Genomic DNA, 24,965 nt, shown 5'->3' on the forward strand with positions numbered 1-24,965 from the left:
TGTCTAGTAGCTGGAACAATAGATTTGACTGCTTGGGTTGATTTTTAACCTCTAAGAGTACAGGATTAATTGGGAGTAGGTTATGCAAAGCCTACTGAGCTAGAAAGACTAAAATCAAGTATCTTCACTTCAAAGGTTAATTAAGTTACTGTAGTATCACATGGAATATGCTGCCAAGGTTTGCTTCAGAAGTATAACCACTGGCAGTAAACACTAAACAGTGAAGTCTTATCTTGACTTTTTTCCTCAATACTTTCACATGGAACACACCATGCAATCTCAGTGTAGCTATGTGCAATCAATTAAAATCAATCTAATACGCAGGCTAAACACATTTCTTCTGGACAAGCAGTATATTGCCTGGCAACTTAAAAACAAGCAAAGTTTTGTGTTAACTTCCTTCATATCACAATTTATTAAAAAATCCAAAACCAACCACTTACTGGAAATCGAACTACAGACACATCTGTCTTTGTGGCTTCAACAAGGAAGTCCATCCAGAAGTCCACAAGTTCCTGTTTGGCTGTGTGTTGTTCTGGAGTTAGTTTCTTAAAATGTTGACATATCAAAATAGTCTCCACAATAGACTTAAGGTACCTGTGATCATCCAAGCATACACAGTATATTTAATACACTTTGTAAATAAAACCTTTAATCACAACTGAAGAATTCACCATTGCAACACCAAGGTAGCCAGTAAAGTTTTGGCTCTCTAGGACTGCTTTTAATAATAGCAATTGCCCATTTAGACCTGGAAATGCAGCTGCTGTATTAGTAACCTGAAATACAAATAGTTCTGGGACACTCCTTCCTGCATAAATTCCTCATCCCATATACTGCCTCCCACCCTAAACCATGAAAGCTTAATTAAATAGCTAAATCCTCAATCTATGGACCAAACTGAGCCCATATCAAACCTGTTTCAGTAGTGATCAAACTCAAATTACTTCAGGTGAAAAGTCCACTAGTTTAAATTTACATTGTTCTGTCTTCTGTACTGTATTGACACTGGCAGATGTTTAACACAGATTTCTAAACTGTGATCCTTCTGGAATTGGTTATCCCATAAAGATGACAGCAACTATGCTAAGCAGCCTTTTGACACTGCTAGGGAGGGACAACAATGATGCTGAATGTTTCCAACAAATGCAGCTCCTTCCTCTCTCCACTGTTCTTTCTGGGGCTGATTTATGGGGCTTCTCATAATATTGCTTTCTCTTGGCACTTTTTTAAAAAAAGCTGTAAACAATCTTATCCAATCTTTATGACTACTACAGCAATGAGAAATACATGCTTAAAGAGGATTTATAACAGCTATCACCTTATCGCAATTAGATTATTCACAGAAACTTTGTTTCTAGGTTCATGACAAGAAGGTAAAATGTAAACTCAGAGGGCCTTTTGGGAACAGTTCCGTAGCTCTGCATTTTCCAGTCATCCTTCTTAGGCTATGGCAATATCCAGCTCAAGACACTGTATCTACTCCCCTTTGCACCACGTGGGCTCTGCTGAGCAGTAGGCAACAGACTGAGAAGGAGTTGCTCACAGGAGAAATGCTTCCTGAAGCACAAATGAGTGTACTGTCTTTTCAGAGTTTAATCCACAGACTTATACCCCGAAGGCACTCGTACATAAAATCTTGACAACCAGATAAAACCCAAGAGCACTCTACCGGGAGACTTCCAGAGAGTGTTATCCAGCTTCTCAGTAAAACATACACATAATAAAAATGGAAAACCATGCAGATAAATACACTGTAAACAGCATTTATTTAAATGGTTTCCTGTGTTACTGTGATACAGAAATTTAGCACTTGTGTGTTTTAGTACAGATATGTATATCCCTGGAAGTGTTCAAGGTCAGGCTGATGGAGCTTTGAGCAACCTGATCTAGTGGATGGTGTCCCTGCCCACAGCATGGGTGTTAGAACTAGAAGAACTTTAAGGTCCCTTCCAATCCAAAGCATTCTATGATTGCCCTCTGATCAGCTTTTGGAGACACCTTCTAGCCTTTACAAGATGACAAAAATACATAGGCTGCAACACACAGACTCTTTCAATTGGCAGAGTGGCAGCTTTTTTAATTAGAAGGAGTCTCCATTCTACCAAAGCAACAGGACCCCAGTGACTGGTCCTTAAGTCCTGCCTACACCCGAAGCAAAACAGATGCCAGGAGCCTGCTGACAGAGCACATATCTCAGCCTTTGCACAACAGATGTTGAATCTACAGGGCTGTATTTTAACCTAAGACTTAAAATCTTCCTGTTAACTGGACTTTAATCTGCATTCTTCTCAATCATCATGAGATGCAGTTTATACCATACAGCAAATACTTGTCCATACAGCAAATTCGTGTTCAAGTTTCTAAAACTGCTGCTATGCGCAGTACCCATCGCAGTACTCCAAAGTAGACCCACGCCTCTCTAGCCAAGCTGTCTGCATTTCCAAAAACTTTCAGGCACCTATGACTAAACCCGCAAGCCACTGTCACTCCTCTTTAGCAAAGTAACCACTTAAGTATATTGTGCCTACAAGGAGGAGTAGCTCCTCCTTTCCCCCTTGCCCTCAGAAGAGCCTGGCGCCAATGATGAATCTGTCCTTCTCAGACATCAAATTAAACACCCATACCATATTTATTCCTGAATAAAGGGCAAAAGGGAATAGAATCCCTTCTCTGGGGGGGGGAAAAAAAAAAAAAGGAGCACAGTGAAACAATACACAGAGAGGAAAATCTGTTAAAAACCAAACCAAATCTCCAGTCATCTAAATATGATATTGAATGTGACTGCTAAAGGAGTCCCATGTTTTAACACATAGCAACATACATGATCTTGTTTATCGCCTTACCATGCTGGTGCCTTTAGCTTAAACAGCTTTTCTGAAGCCTGGATCACTCTTATATGGTCATTAGCCAACATACTGGCCCCCAAGAAAGATCCCACTTCCCAATAGCTCTGCAGTTTCTCCAAGCTCCCCTTTTTACCAAGCAGGCTGCTGATCTTTACTCCTGTAGTAAAAAGAACAACAGGTCACATGAACATATTAAAGCAGTTTTAAAATAACCATTTCCCTGATTTGAAATCTAGTAATTGCTTACATTACTGTGGTCTCCCTGTTTCAGTGAAGTAAGACAGAAATCATACTTACCAGTTCATGTTATATGCCTTCCAAACACCCTAAGCTGTAGCAGATTTTTTTTCCCCTCCCCCTCTTCCTCAAGTTCCATTCTTGAAAAGCCTTTAAGACATCACTGTCAGGACAAGGCCATAGTCAGATTACCTATGTTCGTGCATGGACCTCATCTGTAAAGGTAAATTGGGGCCTTAGGCTACACAACATAGCTTAAAAACTTAACAGATGCTGAATAAGGCACCTATTATGTTTTTTTCTGCTTTGTTTTTTTGATTTACAAGCCCCAAGCCCCAAACTTACCTTTATAGACAAGGTCCCATGCAGAAGGAACAGATGATCCACTGGGCTTCTTCCAGCAGTGATGTTCTTTTAATTGCCGCAAGTCCTACCCCAATGAAAGACATCTATTAATATTCAAAAGTCCCTCAGCAACTCAAGACTATGGAGAGCCTCAGGTTTTATTTTGATTTGCTAAGTTTTGTGAGAACTACAAGTTTCCCAGTGGCCTTCAAGATGACTTTCAGTTTATATTAGCTGCTACATATTTATAGCTAATATGAGGTATGCCACACCATGACAAAAAAGAAAAACCAATTTGCAGCTTAAAAGACAAGTCTCTTCACCACTGTGGTCTTTTATTCACTGTTCCCAGCTTCCCTTCCACATCACTTTCCATCCTCCTTGATATTATGACTGAATAGTCACAAGAAATGTCAATGTAACTGTTGATTTTCATTTTTTCCTTAACCTTCCTCAAGTAGCTAGCAGACTAAACTTCATACTGGAAGCAGCAATAAATCTTACCAAAATGAATATCATTAACTACATTTCAGTCCTCAAAGTTCATCTTATCTTCTCACATTGTTCACACTTTTATGTTATCAATATGAGACAATAGATGGTTTTTAGATGTGAAACTGTATGCAAATGGTCTATAGCCTATCTCATACGTCTGTTTCACACTGTGTTCTCTTGTTAAGAAGAAATTTTCATGCTTGAGTAAAATACAGAACAAAATATTTAAATTATATAATAACATTATTTGTTCATTTCTTGGGAAAGAAGTTTGCTATCCCTGAAGAGATAAAAATGGAATAAATTTTACAAAATATTTCAGATCTATCCGAGACATAATGCAATGTCCACCACCTCCACAACATACAGCAGTACCTCTGGACCAACCCGACGTATATCAGCTCTGCAAGGCTTTAAGCAGAGGTGCTACAGAAATCCACACTGTCAAGAGACCACTTGAAGATGTACACCTTCATTCGTTGGTGTAGGATAGGAAGGAGAAATGTGTGTTACAGGTGTTCAACTTCTGTTGGCTTCTAGAACCAAAACCTACACGCTATCCACAAAACACAGTAAACAGGAAAAGATTAATCTCCCTGAGGACCCTAGAGTAACACTACTCAGCAAAATCCTCAAAGGCCCAAGGGCTCTACCAGAATGTATAAAACATCTGCACCCACATGACAACAACAGACAAGAACAGACAGACATTTACTCATTTCCACAGGCTTTGAACGTGACCTCAGCACAAAGGCAGTAAGGAATCGGTGTCACAGGGACACCCGGGTCACTGCAAGCATATACCTTTGCTGGAAGGCCAGGCAAAGGGAGCAGTTCAGCTGTGCGGAGAGTCTTGCTGAGCACTAGGCGACAGCACTCACAGTCACAGCGAGCACTAACATGCTATCACAAGCTATTTGTCAAAAAAAGCAGCAGCACTGGTCTCTGGTTCACAGGCTTGTGGACTCCACCTCACTTCACTGCACCTCCAGGAACCCACCCATCACACCCCTCCAGTGCTCCAGACATGGAGCAGAGCCAAAGCAGGTACAAGACATATGTAGAGGGACTGGGATTATTGGCCTGGCAGGGCAAGTGTTTGTCAGGAGGGTAAGACTGTTGATAGCAAGGATTTTGAGTCCCAGCTCATAGAACAAGGGAGAGCTATAGGAAGATAGTGGGAGAAAGGATGGATGTGTAGCACCAGTGGTATCTCAGAACACCAAGTCTGGCAATCATTACTGTTATGTAGCCTGGATGAACCAGAAGTTTGACACAAGTATTCTGTGAAGTGGATCCTATTACCTTAGAGACAACACCAGCCTTCCATTAAATTGTTCTGAGAAAGATGAGGTACTTCATGCTAAAACTTACTCAAGTTTGCTGACCTTCCTCAACAAAGCTCATCTACAAACTTACTTCTCCCTGAAAGGCAGGTTGGAAAAATGCAGCTGCAATGCAGACACATCAGTGGTACGTTCAAAGGACTGTAACTCGAATTTATAGAGTTGGTTTTTTTTGTTTTGTTTTCCAGTGAGTTTGTTCTTTTGGGGTATGGGGGGAAAAAAGAAAAAAAAAAAAAAAACCACAAACTTTCTATGCAAAGTAAACACCTTTCATGAATTTCACTTTGAGTCCCTGGACTCCTCGCATAATTTCTCTTCTCAAGAAACTAGAGAAAACTGGATTTTGATTTCACCGTCTTTAGAAGTTTTTTTGACAGTATAAAAAAAATCCAGGCAAAGTCAAGACATCCTCTCCTTCCATAACAAACTTGGCATTCACAGTGGGAGGAAAAAAAAAAGCAGCAGCTGACTTCCAGTATATATTAACCAAAAATATTTTCCCTTGAAAATAAATGAGACAAAATAGAGGAACCATTATTGCTAGGGAAGCCATTGTTTTTATAACACTAAAATCTACCCACAGCTTGTGAAGAAAACAAGATACAGTAAGTTGATATTACCACTTAAATATTACTGTGAAGCCTTTATAAACAAACATCTTTTCTTGCTCAAATATTGACAGAACAATTAATCTTACAGGACCCTTTGTGTGTCAAAGTTGCACAGACTGTCAATGCAATACACTGCATTTCTGTTTTGGTCTCCAAGTTCTGCAGTTTTGTACGTTTAAGAAAGCAATACTATTCAGAAAATGGAAATATTTTAATTAATGTTTCACGTGATCATTTAGTTGCAAACTATTGTCTGATAAGTAGAGGCAGGAACTTTAAGAAGGCAGATTTTCTGATCTGATATAAAGGAGTAAAAGTTCTCTTTAGTACTGGACTTAGTTTTACTGGCATTATTACAACATTCCCAATGTAATCAGATATGCATCTTCTATTTATGGCCTCATGCATCCTCTGAAGTACTGTTAGGGACCATATCCTTCCTTAGACTTTCCCAGCTTAACAATATCATTTCCATATAACCTGGACTGAAGCAGCTTGTTCTTGCCTCTCTTCTCACATCCCAGCTGAAGGCAGACTTCTTCTCATGTCTATGTGTTACAGATAATGCTGTGGGTAGACACAAAACTGAAAGCACTGCCAGGCAAATCTAAATACTGCTAACAAATGGTTTTGTACACACAGATCTGAATAGGTGACATGAAAAGAACAACACACACATAAGAAATCCTTGGGACAGGGAAAAAAAAAAATCCAAATTTCCCAGTTTTACCTCTGTGATTTTGCTTATTTTTGCTCACGACAAAGAAAATACTAAATACTCCTCAGAACGCAGCACAACTCAAGTCAGCTGACAAACCTCATTGTATGAAGACAAATATTACGTCTTGAACCTCGGAAAACACAATTTAGGACTGCAGCACAGGCTGGGATCTACCTAGCTGGAAAGCAGCTCTGTGCAAAGGAATCTGGGGGTCCTGGCGGACAGCAAGCTCAGTATGAGTGACCAGTGTGCTGCAGTGGCAAAGAAAGCCAGCAGAATGAATTGCACTAAATGCATCACCAGCAGATATAAAGAAGTCATTATCCCACTCTGCTCAGCACTTGTCAGGCCACACCTGTAATACTGGGTTCAGTTTTGGGGAATCTGGGGGTCCTGGCGGACAGCAAGCTCAGTATGAGTGACCAGTGTGCTGCAGTGGCAAAGAAAGCCAGCAGAATGAATTGCACTAAATGCATCACCAGCAGATATAAAGAAGTCATTATCCCACTCTGCTCAGCACTTGTCAGGCCACACCTGTAATACTGGGTTCAGTTTTGGTCCCTGCTATACAAAAAAAAAAAAGGTGTGGACAGGCTGGAGAGAGTCCAGAGAAAGGCCACAAAGATGATCAAAGCACTTGGAAGCTGCCATATGAGGAAAGGCTGAGAGACCTGGGTTTGCTCAGCCTTGAGAGAAGTCATCTTAGGATAGACTTTATCATCATGTTTCCAATATTTAAAGGGTGGCTACAGAGAAGATGAAGACTCTTTTTACAGGAAGTATCACGGAGACAACAAGGGGTAATGGGTACGAATTTCTCCTGTGGAGATTCTAATTGAACACAAGAGGAAAAATTTTTCACAAGAACAATCAGCCATTAGAATAATCTCCCCGGGGAAGTGGATTTCCCAAACACTGGACACTCAAGATTCAGTTGGACAGGGTGCTGGGCGATGTTGCCTAGACTGTGCTTTTACTAAGAAAGGTTGGACCAGATGATCCTTGAGGTCCCCCTTCCAACCCGGTATTCAATGATTCTGTGAACAGTGACCACAGTTTTATCAAAAAGAAATTAAGGACTAATGACACACATAGGGTCTACAGTGTACATGTATTTGAAAACATTTCAAAATACCTACATCAGGCTGAGGCTTAAAGTATTCTGACAATATTTTCCATAACAGAAGAAAAGTAGATAACAGGAGGGGTTGCTGTATCAAGGGTTTTCAGCAGACACCAAGTAAATGTTTACGTAAGAGAGAGGCACACCAACAAAACCTTCCACCAAAGAGCTATCAGGTATTTCTCCACTAAATCAGCCATGGATGGAACCTTAAGTAATAAGGGACCTTAATTTCTGTAACCACCCTATTGTTAGTATGGAGAAAAACATCACTGTAAAACTCACTACAAGCTGATACCAAACATCTAATCCCGACAAGTAAGATCCAGATTTCATCAGTACAATTCATTTGTCCAAATCTAGTTTGCTGTAGCCTTTGTGCAATTGAGAAATTTCTTTAAAATGGAGGGATTAAAATTAAACTTCACAATAAATACAACCCAGCTTTGCCAAACTACCCAATTTAAAATTAGGCCAGCTGAGTGAATATTTATAAATACTATGCAGAAAGCAAACCATATTTTTACCTGCTATGGTGGCACAAGAAGTCAAATTTCAGAAGAGGAAGTATTCTACCTGACATAAAAAGCACAATCTCACCCACTAGCAGAAGGGCAATCACAGTAGTTGGGGCAAGTCTATGCGGCCTCTCGCATCCAAATTAATACCTTCATTCACATGAGAGATTTTCAAAATCACTTCCATTATCTATGTGAAAGTAACATCTCACTCTGACCTTCACACTCAAACTTCTCTATCTAGAAAATTAGTTCCAGACACACAGCACAAACCTAACTTCTAAACTAGAGTAATGGCTGATTAGAGATACATCCTGTGAAAAATACTGTTTCTTTCTCACTTGACAACCTCTTCAGGAGATAGAAGGATAAAAAAGACTTTACAGTAAGTCAAGAATTATATGAGATCAGGGAAAGAATGGAGGTTGCAAAGGATATGTTACCATGTTTCAACATTCAGTGCTTTCTCCCATACCTTTCCAGAAAGTACTACTGACTAATTTTGACTTTGCACTTTCCTCAAATCCAGTAAAATCACACACAAAATAGACACCTTAATTTTCCTTCTTAAGCAACACATTTTTTACAACAGGAGTGGTGAGACATCGGACCAGGTTGTCCAGGAAAATCGTGAATGCCACATTCTTGGAAGATTTCAAGGTCAGGTTGAGCGACCTATTTAGTGAAAGACGTCCCTGCCCGTGGCAGGGGAGTCAGACTAGATGGTCTTTAAAGGGTCCCTTCCAACTCAAACCACTCTGATTCTATGAATCTACAAATAGAGACATTTAGGAAAGCTCAGAGAAAGGATCAGAAGAGAAATGTTCTTCTCTTAGCCACTCCCAAGCTCAAGTCAAGCACATCCCCACTCTTAAGATAAATTCTTTGGTCCATATTCCCTACAGTTCTCCAGGGGGTTTTGTTTGTTTGTTTTAAAGAATGGTAAAGAACTGGATATCCTTTCAGGTGTTCTTGTTTCACACAAATGATGCTATTGCAAAGAAGGATTGTCAGTTTTCACTAAGCTCTGGTAACCAGTTAAGACCTTGAAACTGGAACCAGGTCTACATGAAAATGTTCACCTGGTGGGAATGGGGGGGAAAACAGGAAGACCAACTTAAATATTCACATGCTCACCATCAAAACGTGTATACAACCATTAGATTTCTGTCCTGTGACAGTGAGTAATGTCACACTTTCACTAGAATGTGACTTCACTGTGAAGATGCAAGTTATAATTACCAACTTTCCGTAGCTCAAAAGAAGTATCAAAGCAATGTCCAGCTGCCAGGAGGAGTACTGCATAATTAATCCCCGACTGTAATGTTGGCTCTGATTCAAATGCCTTCTTGAACCTAGAAAAAATAAACATAAAAGTTTATTTCCTAAATAATGCGATCTAATAGGGTCACAATTATACTTTTAGGTACTTTAAGTGCTTATCTTCTGTTTACACAGCAAGAATCCATGGAAGCAAAAATACCTCACTGTTTTCCACACATGCTTTGTGGTTATTTTTAGGAGTCTGTTATTTATACATTCTCCTCCCATTTCCTTTCCCCTCACACAACAAGCACAGATCCCAATCATCCATCCCAGTAAAGTTACAGTATCTTATTAGTATTCCAATTTTGAGATTAAAGAAAAAAACAAATACTATCAGCTTGTTAGAGACCTGCTTCACAGTTATGTTTATTAATAAGCTCATTACTTTACTGAAGTATATGAATTTTCACTGACTTGAAATCTTTAATTCTATGGTGGACCTGATACAGTGACATACAACTGTATCAAAATGCACAAGCAAAGAAGCAAGTGATGTAAGAACACACTTCACATTTAGCTACGACTTCAGCTACTCCAAATTTTGTTCTTCACCGGGTATCTCATTTGACATTGTTCTTATGAGTCTATTCACATAGAAAAGGACTATGCCAGATTTTGTTCTCCTCAAGAGAAAGGGAGCGAGCAAGAATAGCCTTTAAAATAAGTTGAGGGACTTCACACAAACACAGCACACTATCCTCATGTTAGCAATGTAAGTTGTGGTGACAACAGATCTACAATGCTTCTGACCTATTCTAGGGAATAAGAACGTATTTGGTTGCATATGTATACACACAGCCCCCTGTAAGGAGACAGCAGACAGGACTATCACACGTGAGTTAAGGAGCACAAGAGATTCCATCAGCACAACCCCACTACAGTAACAGCAATGGAGTTTTACATCACTTTCAAAGATATAGGAAAGAAACAAACAAACAAATGGATTATATAAAAAAAACTAACCATGCTGTGAGATTAATACATAAAGAAGAAAAGGAAACTAACCGATGCAAAACCAAGAGATTTGGCTTCCAGACCATGCTTTGACATGTAACCAAAGCTAAGGCATTTTGATCTTAACAGGCCAAAAATATGGCCACTTTTTAATTTTATTTTATTTTTTTTGTTGTTGTTGTTTTTGGTTGGGTTTTGTTTTGTTTTGTTTTTTCCTGCTCTAGTGATTCAGGACTCTGAATCTTTTAACATAACCTCTGTGTTCCAAAACCACAAGCCAGCCTCCTCTTCATTCTGCTGCATTATACTATTTCTATACTCCAGTTGCCCACCTCCAAAGGACTTAATCATTAAACAAAAGTCTGGCCCTCTAAAAAAAAGCACGATGAGCAGAGAAGACCCAATCCAGTCTCTTTCACCATCTGCCTTTCCTCTTGTACTATGAATTACAACAAAACAAGGAAGGAAGTACATACAAAACATGTATAGCTAGAAGAGACCCATTGGCTTGCATAATCCTTTTGGACACATAGTGATGTTGGGAACTGAACTCTTTTTTCCCCTAGAGATCTTTCATGCTGTAATCCTCATGCAATATCAGGAAAAGGAGAAAGGAAAGATTGACAACAGAAGTTGTCACAGAAAAACACGCTTAGAAAATAAGTATTTTTCTTCTAATACAAAGGATTGTACTTTGTTATTTTTCAAAAAAATGCATATTTTCTGGCATAACTGACAAATCTCTAGTTCTTGGACAGATACACACAAAACTTCAAAATTTTAAGATAAAATAACCATCTGTCATGCATATCAACAGGTGGGCTTACTTGTGTTATAAACAACGTTGAACATACAGGCAAAGAAGGTGGAGAGGAGCCTAAGCTTGCAAAACAGTTACTGTTTGCAGAAGCATTGGTAAAACTGCCTGAAAAAAAAAAGCCCTTTTTTATATATGTTACCACAGAGGCACCACCAGTGCTGCTGAAGTGTTCTTTTTTGGCCAGTGATGAGTCCATTGGAGCTGGCTAGAACCTGTCTCTTGTCAGAGGCCACCCCTGAAGTCCCCTACTGCCCTTGCCTACCCACAGAAGGCTAGAAGGGACCTGTTGAGAATTTTTGTTCCTGGGTTCTGCCTTTCTTTTCAAAATTGCTTCCAAATCTCCTTTCCCCACAGCATAAATTCATTTTTCTAGCCACATTTATATGCTTCTCACACCAAGAAATACTAGTATCTTGGATCTCTGTAGTTCTGCTTATCTCTCCTAAATCATTACTATCAAAAGTGTAATTTCATATTCTACAAGATCGGGTGCTAACATTCTTAAACCTGCCTCATATCCACATAGTCTGGACAGCAAAAATTTACAAAGAAAAAATAAATAAAATAATCCATAGTAATTATTTTTTAACAGATGAAAATATTCAGCTTCCCAAAACTCACAAGTGACATCTGTTGCCTGAAGTAATTTAAATTCAACTGGTGCAATTGTCATAAATTGTCATGCCCCAAGTATCACTGGAGAAACCCATCCAGTAACACAGAAAAGTGGTAAAGTTTAAAAGTCTCCCTATAAAATAGCAGGTGGCTTTGTTAATGTAATTATAAGTGTCATCAAGAAATTGAAAGCTGATATTTGGGAAAATGTTGCAGTGCAGACACTGAATTAGGGAGGTAGAAGTTGAAAGATTTACATAAAGACTTGATAGCTTGGGTAAGTCTGACTTGCACCATCAGTATGTGACAAGAAAGCGACAGTTAAGAATTAATCTTTCATCACTTCTCTCATATTTATTTGAAAGGTGTCATTTATTCTGCTTTTCAATTGTCAGGAAAGCATACTGCCTGACTTTTTCTCTCTGGTTTTTTTTTTTTTTTTTTTTTGGGTTTTGGTGTTTGGGCTTGTTTGGGTTTTTTTTTGTTTGTTTTGTTTTGTTTTTTTTGGTTTTGTTTTTTAATAGACCAAAGTACCATGGTTGTTGCAAGGTACTAGTTGTTGCAAAACCCATGATTTGGTTTTGCTGCCAAATTCTCATTATCTCACGCAATTCATTGTACTTGTCCTACATCCTCATGTCTCTAAGATTAAGATAATAACCTTTATCTCAACATAAAGCAACACCATTATGGAAGCATTGTTCCTGCACACACCTCCCCCTATTGTGGCCTGCTGTAGCACTAGAGTAGATCTGCTCCTTCCCAAGAGCCTTCCACTGAGTTATGAGTCAACCCGTCAGCCACGTCAAGCCTACTGTATGACTAACACTACCATTCAAATCAATATCCAGCATGAACTACAAACCAAAAGCAGCTGGCTCATCTGGTACAGCTTCTGGCCAAACTCCAGCCTGACTCAACAGAGATCACCTTGTTCTACAGCAGCAGGCACACAAAGCAGTCTGTACTGGGTCCTACTTGCCAGAGGCTTCAGGAATTATTCAGGGGCTGGCTGGTCAGCAGACTACCCTGCTGCAGGAGCTGCAGGCATGCTGGCCTTTCCCAAACTGATATGCCTGACTGCAATCACTTCCCCTCATCAGATGTAAGAGTATCATGATTACTAAGATGCACCTATTACAAGTGTGTCAAAATTGCTACATGAAATATCCTAGAATTACCACTATTATAATCATTCTTCGTTCAATTAGGTTTGAAAATCTGCAGGTTTATCTGTCTGTCTCACGCACTATGAATGAGGAAAAAACAAGATGTACAATAGCACAAGTAATTTCTATTTCTTCCATTTAGCCTGTGATAATGCACAGTATTTCTATACAGGACTAAAGTTTTCTTTTTAATATTAGTTCATGACACTAGTAAATGCTTTTTTTACAACCAGAATCTTTAAAGTTTGTTACGGGCTTTGCCTCAGAAGAAATAAATTTTTTCTTTAATCCAAAACAATGATAATATGCCACATTCTTGCGATTTCAAAATCTTTAAAAAAATCCAGTAAGCATTGCAAAACTGCAAAGTATGACCAGCAATTATAAACTGTACTTGTATGTTGAGGCCATAAATAGTAAACAATTATATCTTATCTTTTACCCAAGACAGTTCTAATCTGAAGTTTACCAAAAACAAGTAACAAATGACAGAGGGAGAAGAAAGCTTTCCATTCTAAGCATTTACTTCAACAGGCAGCTGATGAGCACAAGACCAGAACTGGTATCTGATGTGCAGGCTACATAAACACAGACTGTCTGTTTCCTCATCTGAATCATAACGGAGAGTCCCCATCCTGACAGAAACCTAGGATGGTGTCCAGTGCCTCCATTTTTTTAACCTATTCCACCTAACAGTGTTCTAGTGCATTTCAAAAGCAAAAAAACCCATGATACTTGCCTCAAACTAAAAATCAGAATTTTTCTAGCCTTTTGTGTTTCTTTGACTATCAGTGATACTGTAGTCCACTGTAATACGCACATACTATACGGTGATGATGAAGTGATATAACTTTTGCCAGCATGAGTTTGGAACAGTCATACCACTTGCGAGCATGGAAACAAAACAAAAAAAGATGGAATAGTACATCCTCAGCACCAGTGCAGAGTTAAACCTCAGCACCTTTAAGCCTAGCTAGCTGTATTTATCAAGCTGTAGATAAACCAACTGATTCACGGCCAGTTTCTATCTGGCCCAAATTCCTAAGAATAATCAAACAGGAGAGTTCACATTTGAGGAAAAGGAGGAAAATACACTCCAAAGAGAGCTACCTACATTTCCAAGTCTCTGAGGTACTTCAGGAACTTCATGGAACCAGATCTGTTAACTAAAGTTTCTTATTCTTAATAAATAAAGAAAGAAGATTAGAAGATTTAGCGTATCCCCCAAGGATGACAAATATTTGGAAGGTAAAACAGTTGAAACAAATCTTGTTTAAGGACTATTTTCCTAAAACTAACAGAAGGACACAGACCAGGAACACAGTACTCACCAGAATGTCCCTTTATCCCTGCTTTCTGTATCTGTGAACCCAGATTCCAAAAACATGTCCTTGTAAATTCGACCAACCAGGCAGTACATATCTGAAGCTACTTGGTCTTCTTGTTCTACCAGGGGAATCATAATTTCTAGAGCTTTCTGTCTGTCTCCAGGCAGATTTCGCCTATTACAAAATAAAAATGCTGATTAATAAAAGCAGTGAAGTTAATCAGAAACTTTTGCATGACCATGTTTGAATATATATGCATGAATTCATCCATGTAAAAAAGCTTCTAGACACAACAGACTATATTATATATACATACTTTCCCCAAAACTTTTTTTTTTTTGTTATTTTCTTAATATTATGGGACACTTTTATAAAAGCCTGCAAACATGTTTTTATCTCTCTCATGAAGCATCAGCTAGAACAAAGAACTGACAACAGCAACGACAGCCACAAGAGCAATTCTTAGAAAGATCATGTGTTACTTTCTTACAGAACAGAATAACATGAACCTTGGTTTTATAACTAATATTTCTTTCATAGTAATTCAGGCTTCAAAGGAAAAAAGATTCTACCTTGTGTTTGTTTTTTTTTTTGTTTTTTTTTTTTTTAACATACACTTTGAATGTGAAGCTAAAAACCAAAAAGCACAAATCACACTGAATTCCCATGATAACGAAGGCTCGGAAGTGAAGCCAATAACACAATATCAACAAAAATACTTTGGACAAACAAATCACATAATAGCAAAGCATTAGACACTTCCTCATGACTCACAGTTTGGATATACGCATCATTCAGTATCAAAAGTTTATAATTTCTTATGTATTTGTGTACTGAACAAGCAAATGACTCCTTTCTCAGCAAAAACTATTCTTCAGTGGCTTGGAGAGAGTATTAGATATGTACAGTTATTAATTGTAACATTTGCATGGCTACAATTTGAAACAATATATAAAAGTCATTTTGTATCTGTCTTGCAAGGTCTGCACTGAAAAAGCTTGCAAGAGAAGGCTAGAAAGAAAATAAACATATCAAAACCTACAGCCATCTTAGAGCAGGTACGACTTGAACAGAGGTTCAGTAATGTTTTTTTCCTTCCCCCTCTACAATAGCACCTCAAAATTCTGACACATCTGCACAGGCAGTGTCACCATCAAACCAGAGAGATCAGAGTATTTATATGTTCGATTATACCTGAGCTCACAAGCTCTGAGCTTACATACATAGATCCAGAAGCAAGTGATGTGGAAGAAAGGGTTTAAATCAAGCAGATTAGTAATGGAGGATGAACGAGTACTTACAGCATAACAAAAATAATTAAGAAAACAGCACTTGTTTGAACAGACAGTACAAACTGTTTTGCTGAGCAAAGCAGCAAATGCAGTGTGGACGTCTCTGTGCTATAGACCACACCAACTGATGCCTCAGCCTGATGAGAAAGACAAATGAAATGCAGAGCAGTCTCTTCCCAACCTTTGGGCTAGGCAAATTCTAACAAATTAGGGAAAGTTCCCTCAGACTACAGAGCTGCAGCAGGCTCCCAAATACTTCTAGAGTGGCACAGTCAAGCTAGCATATGCATTTGAGATGAATGAGTGCTCCCAATGCCAGACCCCAGGGAGAGGAAACAAGTGCTCCTCCTGCTGCAAGTAACAGTCTCCACCAGATCTGCATTTAGCTCTCCTGCCAACTGATCACTCGCCCATTTGTTGAAGGCTTGCTTCCTTTTGTTTTCTCTTTTCAAACTGACCACTCAAGTAAATCAACAGGGCTAAGTCTGAAACTTCTTTATGTTTTTTGGCTAACTTTCATTACAGAAGGGCAATCTTCAGAATGGAGTTTCAAGTGGGTACTCTTCCAAATCTTGTATGAACTGCCAATAATCCAGACCAAACCAACAGCTAGTGGAATTTAATGAGGAAGAAAAACAGTAAGGCACAACAGTGTTTCATATTATGAGCCGTTTCCACTTTACTGGTCTCCAGAGACAAAGGTCCCTACTTTTCTTTCTATTGACTCTTCTACCATCAACACCCTCTCACACTTTCTTGATTTAGGTCAGACTAATCCTGACTAATTGAGCTGTTCCATCCTTCCATACTAATGACCCAGATTAGAAGCAAGAGGAACAGTCTCTGCCACAGCAAGCACTCGTATGTGCAGAGTATTCCAGATCTGATCTAAGCTCAGGAAACATCCTCCCTATTCCCAAATTGAAGAAAGTTGCAATTAGCCCAAGTAATTCCTTCTTGGGACATACCAAACCATGTACATTTTTATGGCTGTCATGGATTCCAGTTGAATATATAATCAACTGGAGAAGGGAGGGAGAGGAAAATCTCAACTCCTCTGGAGGTACTGTGTAGAACTCCTGAATGAAAGGTAGCATCAAAAGCTCACATCTATAAAAACAGACCTTACAGCCTTCAAGAAGTCCCAACACAACCAGTGACATGTAAGGAACTGCCTGAAAAGATTATACTGCAATTTTGCAGGTTTTTTTAGTACCCAGTGAACTAGTCAAATCCTGTTTTCAAAAGTGACTTTGTTTTAGAAAATGGTGACCCTTAGGTCTAAGTAACTTGCTAAAACTCCAGGGTATTCCTAGTGATCTTTGTGAAGGATATGTAGGAGTGTCAGATACATGCTGGATTATTTAATCGACAAAGCTCCACATATTTATGTCAAAGCAGGAATAAGAAGAGCACCATATTTATATCTTCATATACCTGGTATAAATAAACAAGAAAGGATCTGGACATTTTATTTAGACAAAACAGTGTCAGATAGCTGGGTTTTATTGTCTTGCTTTTTTAAAAACAGGTTTATTTTTTTTCAGCTAATTACTTGTAACATATTTTGGCATCACTGACATGCTATGAAGTTTTGAAGCTCCTCAGCAAACCTGAATTACAATATTCAAATCAGTGAGAAGCAGAAAGATATCCAGACTTTTTCTATATATAAGAATTTCAATGCCTGCTGACACCTTGTCTACTCTTCTAAATATCAATAGCAAAATGTTCATTGTGATAACAAGGGAGCAGAAAACCTCTGAAAAACTCCCCTTATAGTACCTTGCCCAATTGTCAGTACCCTAGAAAAAACTCTAAGCTTGGCTCCAATTTGACCCAAGAAAGTGGCACATGGTGCTCCATGTAGCACATTTAAAGCATGTCTGAGAGAAGATGAACATTAGTTTATTATTATAATATAATACAATCTTCTGATGGACATCTGATTACAGTTCTCCTTCTGTGACCTGACACTACCAGAACTCAGACCTGAATTAGATGTATAAGTTACCACAAATGCTGCAGCCCTGCCACTCAAGGCAATGTTAAAAATATGTGTTACACGGGTAGAATAGTGCTAGCCATTTATTTGCTCCAATTTACGTACCAAAACAAAAAAATCATGCAAAACTACATAAAGACAAATCAAATACACTAAAAAAAAAAAAAAAATGGAATCTGACAGCACAAGAAAAAAAGAAAGCTTAGATTGCTCATGAAGCTTAGAGTCCCCAAAGCTGCTTCAGTGAAGACCCTACACTTGCATATGAAGATTTCAGTATGGAACTTCACAGAAGATGACCAACCTTGTGTGAAGTTTGCAATTCTGATTGACTGTTCAACAGTGGAACAAAAAGGTAGATTCCTACCTGTTCAGCGCAAATGCATAATGAAGCCTCACATGGTGGTGGGAAGCCAAGTCAAAAGTAGGCAGCTTTTCTAAAGTTTTCACCAGTTTCACAATGGAATCATAATCCTTCCAAAATAATAAGGGAATAAGGAAGTTTTAGGTAGCTGTACTGAGGTATGCCTATATATACTCCTCTTTGAACAAAGCACCTCTTACTTCATACGAAAGAGTATTTTCAGATCATTGTAAGTTTTATGGATTTCAGTTTCTTCAGTCCCAAACTGTAAAGAGCCTGGCATTCATCAGCAAAGTGAACATGCACGGTACTTAGCAGGGAAACACAATCTGGTCTCCAGTACTGCTTCAGTGTGGACCTGTGGCAACTTTAGTACATCTATTTAATGATTAAAGTTAGCTTCAGGGGCTGAACACGTATCAATGTTCACATTGTACAGACATTACAATCCCAACTGCTTAAGGTTTCCCAAAATTCTGAAATAAGGACAAAGCACAAAACCAAAAGATTCTTTCAATACCACAGTTTTAAAACTTACCTGGTCAATGTACTTAAAACACAAACACAAAACACTTCAAAATGTTTAAAGGACAACAGTTGAAATTATGTATAACAAAGTAAGCAATTACTAGCACCATTCCTGAAGCTGAAATACACATGAGCATGTTATGTTTCCATAAGAAATGTCACAAGCATAGTGACAAAGAATACAAATGCATATCAATAGCAGAATGCTACCACAGCCTTTAAGTAAGACACACTACGGGCTGTTCATCACATAGTAATGCTGGAATGGAGAAAAGTTATTGTGTGTTGTGTACTTTAAGTGCTGTTATAACACGTCTTTTCTGCTATGTAAAGGGACACTAAAACCAGTGTAATTACAAAATAAAGTAAAAAGCAACAGTGAAGATACTGTAAAATATTTTTACTCTTGCGCATTCATATTGTTTGTTAGCAAATCTGTGCAAAATACACTAAAAATTTCATCGAGAATGTAATTTTTAAAAAAAAAAAAAAAAAAATTGTCTCTTCTCCCACATTACTGATGACAGGACAATAGGAAATGGCTTCAAGTTGTGCCAGAGAAGATTTCAATTAGATAGCAGGAAGAATTTCCTTCACTAAGAGAGCGGTTAGACACTGGAATGGGCTGCCAGGGAGGTGGTGGAGTCATCATCCCTGGAGGTGTTCAAAAAACCTCCAGGTAGCACTTGAGGCTATGGTCTAGTGGTTAGGGAAATGTTAGGAGGAAGGTTGGACTTGATGATCCTAGAGGTCCTTTCCATTCATAGTGATTCTATAATTTATTACATTTTAAGATGATCTTAAGAGCATAGGATTCATACCTGAATGTCTCTGTAGGACAGCAGCAAGTTTATTACAATGTCAGCAGACAAGACTTCAACATTATCCACTCGCTGTCGAATCCTCGCCAGCTCTGCTGCAAGCTCTTTGCCCGTGTAGAGGGTACGGGCCTTCCTGATGTCATTCAGAATGGATTCTCGGAAATACTGGCTGGAGATTAACAACTTCACATCAGCAATTTAGGACAGGCGCCTTGCATTTGTTTTTCTGGCCCTGCAGCTCTCCCACAGTGTATAGGTGGAACATTTATCGACAGAGCAGTGCGAACAGAGGGATTTGGTCAAGCTAAATTATTCATTACCAATTTGTCTCAACAGAAGGCAAAACATTGCATCACCCTGAAGTAAGAGCCTGACATTTGTATTGCCAGCAGCAATCTATGAATGTTACAAAGGGGTACAAAAAACAAACCCCAAAACAACTCACCTTGAACTGGCCTGTGCCACCTTCAAGAGCTGAATAAATCGATCAACTAGAGGTAAGCATATAGGCCCCAGCAGCGACTCAAAACTGGGCTGCATCAGTTCTGTTAGTCCCTTCATGAAACTGCTATCACAGCAGTACACCTTGTTATGTGGAGTTATCATATAAGGAACAAATATGTAGTTACCAGTGCACATCTGTAGGGAACGAAGGTGCAATATTTAGGGCAGTTAAGGTTTCACAAGACTAGGCATAAAACAACTGCATATACTACTTGCAGAATATCACCTGTTAAGCTCAGAGATCTTGCTGCTTACTTCAGCAAGACCAAGATTTTACCTATGAATTAGGATTACACAAACTCCATTTCCACCTCAAACATGATATACAACTAAAATGTACTCTTGCAGATTTGCTCCCTGTAAGATGAATCTTTGTAGACACATCACATTGACCTTAAAACAGTCACTGGCTCAACAGCGAAATAATTCTGAGAGTACACCCTAGTCACCTGGAAGCAGCAGGAGGACTCAAGTGAAGCCGACTGATGTTCAGTGGAAAGCAAGCACTCTGCAATATAGTGTAGCAAGGCTCACAGATGCTGAGAACGGTAAGACAACCCAGTTGCCTCACAACAGGAACACTGTAGAGAAAACTAATCCTCATATTAACTGCAAAGTTACTTAAATATTTTAGCTTAACAAAGACAATTTAAATTCCCTGCTCTGCAGCAAACCTTCCTGGCCAGCAGGACTTAAAACCATACACATTTCAGAAAAATAATTTATGGAATGCGTTAGCACTGCTAAACTGTATTGAATTTTATACATCAGTGTATGACAGCTACTGTGCCAAAATATAAAATCACTTAAGTTTATCTTCCAGGAAAGAGGGAGGCAATATGTATGGTGTCTGTGGTGGATGTGTGAGTACAGGCACACAGCAAGAAATCTTGCTATATGTTTTTAGTTCTGAAGGATCTTAATTATGAGACTGCACACCATCAACATCAGCTTCAAGAGGCAAATGGCAGAACTCCTTCTAAGACTCCACTAAGTGGCCAGCAGCCCAGCAAGAAAAGCCTTAAGGAAGCATTTCCTGAGACCCCTCATTTTGGTACCCCTAAATTACTTCCTAAGTTAATTACTATCTGCTCTCCCAGAAGTCCATACAGCAAAGAGGACATCACTTCAGAGACTCCCCTGGCAAGCTGAGCTCCATTTATTGAGAGAGCAGTGACTGAATAGGTTTCAAATGCACAATAGCAGCTGTATGGCTAAAACATGTATTTTAACATGCATTATTAGATTTTAAAAACATGGAAAAATTGAATTACACCAGCCTATATAAATGTACACATACAAGTGTGTCAATAAGCATGTTTGTGTATAGATCAGATTAGCTACAAAGAGTACAGGTATTACTTTTTTAGCTACACCTATTACAGTGTGGAATTATAAGACCTCCCTATAAAGGCAATCCCATCACCATTTCCAAGAGATACAGACAAACTCTGTAAAACGTAGAAGTGATTGATGAATACATTTACATCAGGTCTAATGAGCTCAACTGACCCAGATCTTAGTTGGAGATCATTACATACACAGACTTGCACAAGGATGAACTTAGTCTTCTTCCTCCAGCAACTACCAGCTATTACAGGACATATTTTTTCCATACATGAGTATCAATTCCAAAGGAAACTTGAGCACTGGGAAGTGTATGACAATATTTTTAATGAGCAATTAATATGTGATGCTAGAACCCAAACTCTATTTATGATGGAGAACTGAATGGATGTTTCTGCTCAAGAATATGCTAGCATGTAAGGAGATCACACACTTTCAAGAGTGAACAGATGAACCTTTGACCCTGCTAGAACTTGATAAGCCCCACAATCAAAAAGCAGAGCAGAAATGATGAATTTGCTGGAACAGGCTCCAGCAATTACAGGCAGTAGCAGGCAGTGACTGGTATAGGAGCTCCTATTAAGCATAGACAGGCTATTCTCCAACTTTCCTTTTTTGAATAAAGGAGAAAGTTTGCGAAGCTGGAGCCAAGAGAAAGGTTGAAGTAGTTACAGATATCCTGGGGCAAGCATTCTACCTCCTAATGTTTATTTAGTGAATTAAAAATAAATTCAAAATTGCCTGCAGAAAGACCTTCTCAGACCTCTGGCACACTGCTTTCAAAGCTCAGGTCTTAAAAATCATCTCTGAAAAAGGATGTTTCCAGATTTTGAAATCCACAGAACCCAAAGTTTATCCTGGCATAATGGTCAGGCCACCTACAGAGGCAGTACTGGAGTCTGCATGAAAAATAATCCTACGAGCAAGAAATCTACTCTTCTTGCAGAGGCCAAATGCTTGAGTCCATTACTGAGCAAGAGCTCCAATAAACTGATCCTGTGTGCATCTTCTGTACAATGTACGTATCTATTTCAGTGGAACAAGAGAGCCGGCAAAAATTAGCTACATGCATTTTTCCTCTTAGCTAAGGGGAAAAAAAAAGCTGGTTATATTATAGAGCCTGGTACAGTAGACACTCAGACCCAGCAGCCTTTGGAAGCAGCAGGCATGAAAGAACTTAACGGTAAACACAGGAGAAACCAATATGTGGGCAGAAAAGAGAAGAAAAAAAATCAGCTTACAGTGGTTCAGAGGGCCTCCAGGGTTCTCAGAGATTTCCAGGGATCAAGGTGAAGTAGAATCTGACCTTGATCCTCAATGGCAAGTGCTGCGGCAACACACAGTGGCTTTTCTCTCAGCCAGGGCATTTATTTGGTTAACTTAACATAGGCAGTTACATTTTGTGGGGAGCTCTGCATCCCTGAAACCTCCCAAATTTGCCTGAAACTCATCAGAGAGATAAGCAGATATAGAAAGAGGGTGGAGGATGAAAAAACAGTACAAGCTTTTAAGTTTCATTTCCTTAAAGTGGCTTAAAGCAAAAGCCACACAGCAAAAAATAAAAAAAACACCAAACAAACAAACAAACAAAAAAACACACACACACACCTGCAGTAAAGTTAAGAAATACAAGGAATATTTACCTCAATTTCACTTTCCTAGCTAAAGAGTACATTAGATATTTAACAGCTAAACCTGACAAAGGCAGACACGCAGTAGCTCTGGTGACAAAACAAAACAAAAAGAATCAAAAGTTATATCCTATTTACTAAAGGTGGTGGTAGAAGAAAGATAACAGTGATGGCAAGATTGCTCTTGTACAATAAAGTCTATGGTTTCCCATTATGGAGACACATATTTTGTCACCATCACAAGTTCTAACTACAAAGAGCCCATCCCTGACTGTATTTGGACAACAACTGGGATAGCAGCCTGAGAAGGGTAGGCTGCAGAGTCAGCACCTGAGGAGCTGCTCCAATGTCAGACAGCTCTAAGTCTTCTTCCCCAAAGCAGACTGCATTACTTGCTTCTTTCCGCATTCCCAGGCTATGCAACCTCTGTCTCAGCCACTTTTACTTTTTTCTTACCTTTCTTCATCAAAATATTGTATAAGCTACATTATTTTAAGTCAGAAAGGATCAAACAGTTTCTGAGACACACACTGCTTTACATTTTGACTTAGTGCATATTAGTCCACTTGGAAATGTAAATATTTTCCACTCATCCTATTAAAATCTGCCCTGTAACACTCCATCCCAACCCTGATCTCATAAGCCAATATTCTTAAACCATAATTAACTTCACTTTATTTTCTAAGTTTGCTTAGTACTCAAGATAAAATTCTTTTTTCCTTTGTTCCATTCCTCTGACTCACTATAGCATATACAGTGAAAGTAATGTAATAAAGCTATTCAAGAAAAATGTGCCATTTCTGAAGGAGTAACACCTTAAATCAATTGCAATATTCTCAGTTATGTCAACATCCTTTAAAAAACATCAGTAATATAAACAGGATTAAAAAAAATGGCTGGAAATAGACACACACAGACCCACACCCAACAAAGATGCTAGAAGTTTCATTTTCCAACAGTCTGTCTTTATAAATCTCTCCTTATTTAAGGTTCAGGAGCTCAAATTATACTAGTGGAAATTACAAAGTGATTGGAGGTCACTTGAGTTCTAGGCTGAAAGGCATTACTGAAACCATCAGTAGTGGTGGTTTCATGGACAAGCCACGACTGGGCACACAGATAGTTACTATGGTTCAGCCTAATGCATAAGAACTCAGGACATCAGATAAGGTAAACTTGGCCTGAGCTCTCAGATCAGCTGAACTAGTTTTATCTAGGAGATATGAACATACATATCTTTGAAGGCTTTGGGCCAGCACACTCAGTACCTGGCAACATCAGGCCACCTTCTGAAAGGCTGTCTCTATCATAGCCCACTTCATCTAATCACTCAAGACTAATCAGAAGGCAGAAGTACTAGCTGGAGCCAGATACACATAAATACTTAGCACAAAGTGACAAAATCTGTTAAACATTTTTTTGCAAATGTTTTAGTTGTTTTATAGTTTTCTAATGGACCTTCCTCACTTACTGTGCAAAATCACACAGTTCCAGAGAGTGTGTTACTTTAGCTTAAATACAGCCATAAGACCAGCTATTCATTAATTAATGCCCTACAGTTACAGAATTTAAAACTATGCTGCTTCTATAGCTAGACCTACTGGTCACTGTCACATTAAGCACTTTTCTTCTTGTTTAATATCTTCTCTCAGCTTCTGAAAATAAACTAATATAGCACTTACTTGTATTTAAAAGCTAATAAAAATGCAGAGCATGTAGTAATATCTTAATAATCACAATAAGAACGTAAAACAGACCTTCTTCAATACCCCCGTCTAAAACAGAAATGTTACTTTTAGAAGAGGCAGCCTTTTGGGACTTCAATTTGAAGACCACATCTTCTTAGAAAGAACATCACGCAGTAAGGTAAATATGATTCATTTCCCCACAAATACGTCTGATATAGTACAGAAGATTTTTCTCTGAAAGTTGCACAGATTAAGATGACAAGGTGCTATACAAATAAGCATTTGAGTTCTGCTTAATTCTCAGATCTTAAATTTTATTTCAAAAGGG

The 24,965-nt window shown here is 38.7% G+C and overlaps 1 protein-coding gene across 1 annotated transcript in view; it reads right to left on the bottom strand.

Annotated features, from left to right (window-relative positions):
* The window catches only part of MAP3K5 (mitogen-activated protein kinase kinase kinase 5), a 76,329-nt gene that overhangs the window by 43,993 nt on the left and 7,371 nt on the right, over positions 1–24,965 (bottom strand). The window contains exons 3-9 of the mRNA XM_008944657.1: positions 19,913–20,106; positions 19,468–19,636; positions 18,122–18,228; positions 14,461–14,631; positions 9,488–9,600; positions 2,847–3,006; positions 444–597 (exon numbers count right to left, since the gene is read on the bottom strand). Coding sequence (XP_008942905.1) covers positions 444–597; positions 2,847–3,006; positions 9,488–9,600; positions 14,461–14,631; positions 18,122–18,228; positions 19,468–19,636; positions 19,913–20,106 — 1,068 coding nt within the window. The remainder of the gene's footprint in view (positions 1–443; positions 598–2,846; positions 3,007–9,487; positions 9,601–14,460; positions 14,632–18,121; positions 18,229–19,467; positions 19,637–19,912; positions 20,107–24,965) is intronic.

Source organism: Merops nubicus, unplaced genomic scaffold, assembly GCF_000691845.1.
Source record: "Merops nubicus isolate BGI_N331 unplaced genomic scaffold, ASM69184v1 scaffold1370, whole genome shotgun sequence".
NCBI classification, from domain to species: domain Eukaryota; kingdom Metazoa; phylum Chordata; class Aves; order Coraciiformes; family Meropidae; genus Merops; species Merops nubicus.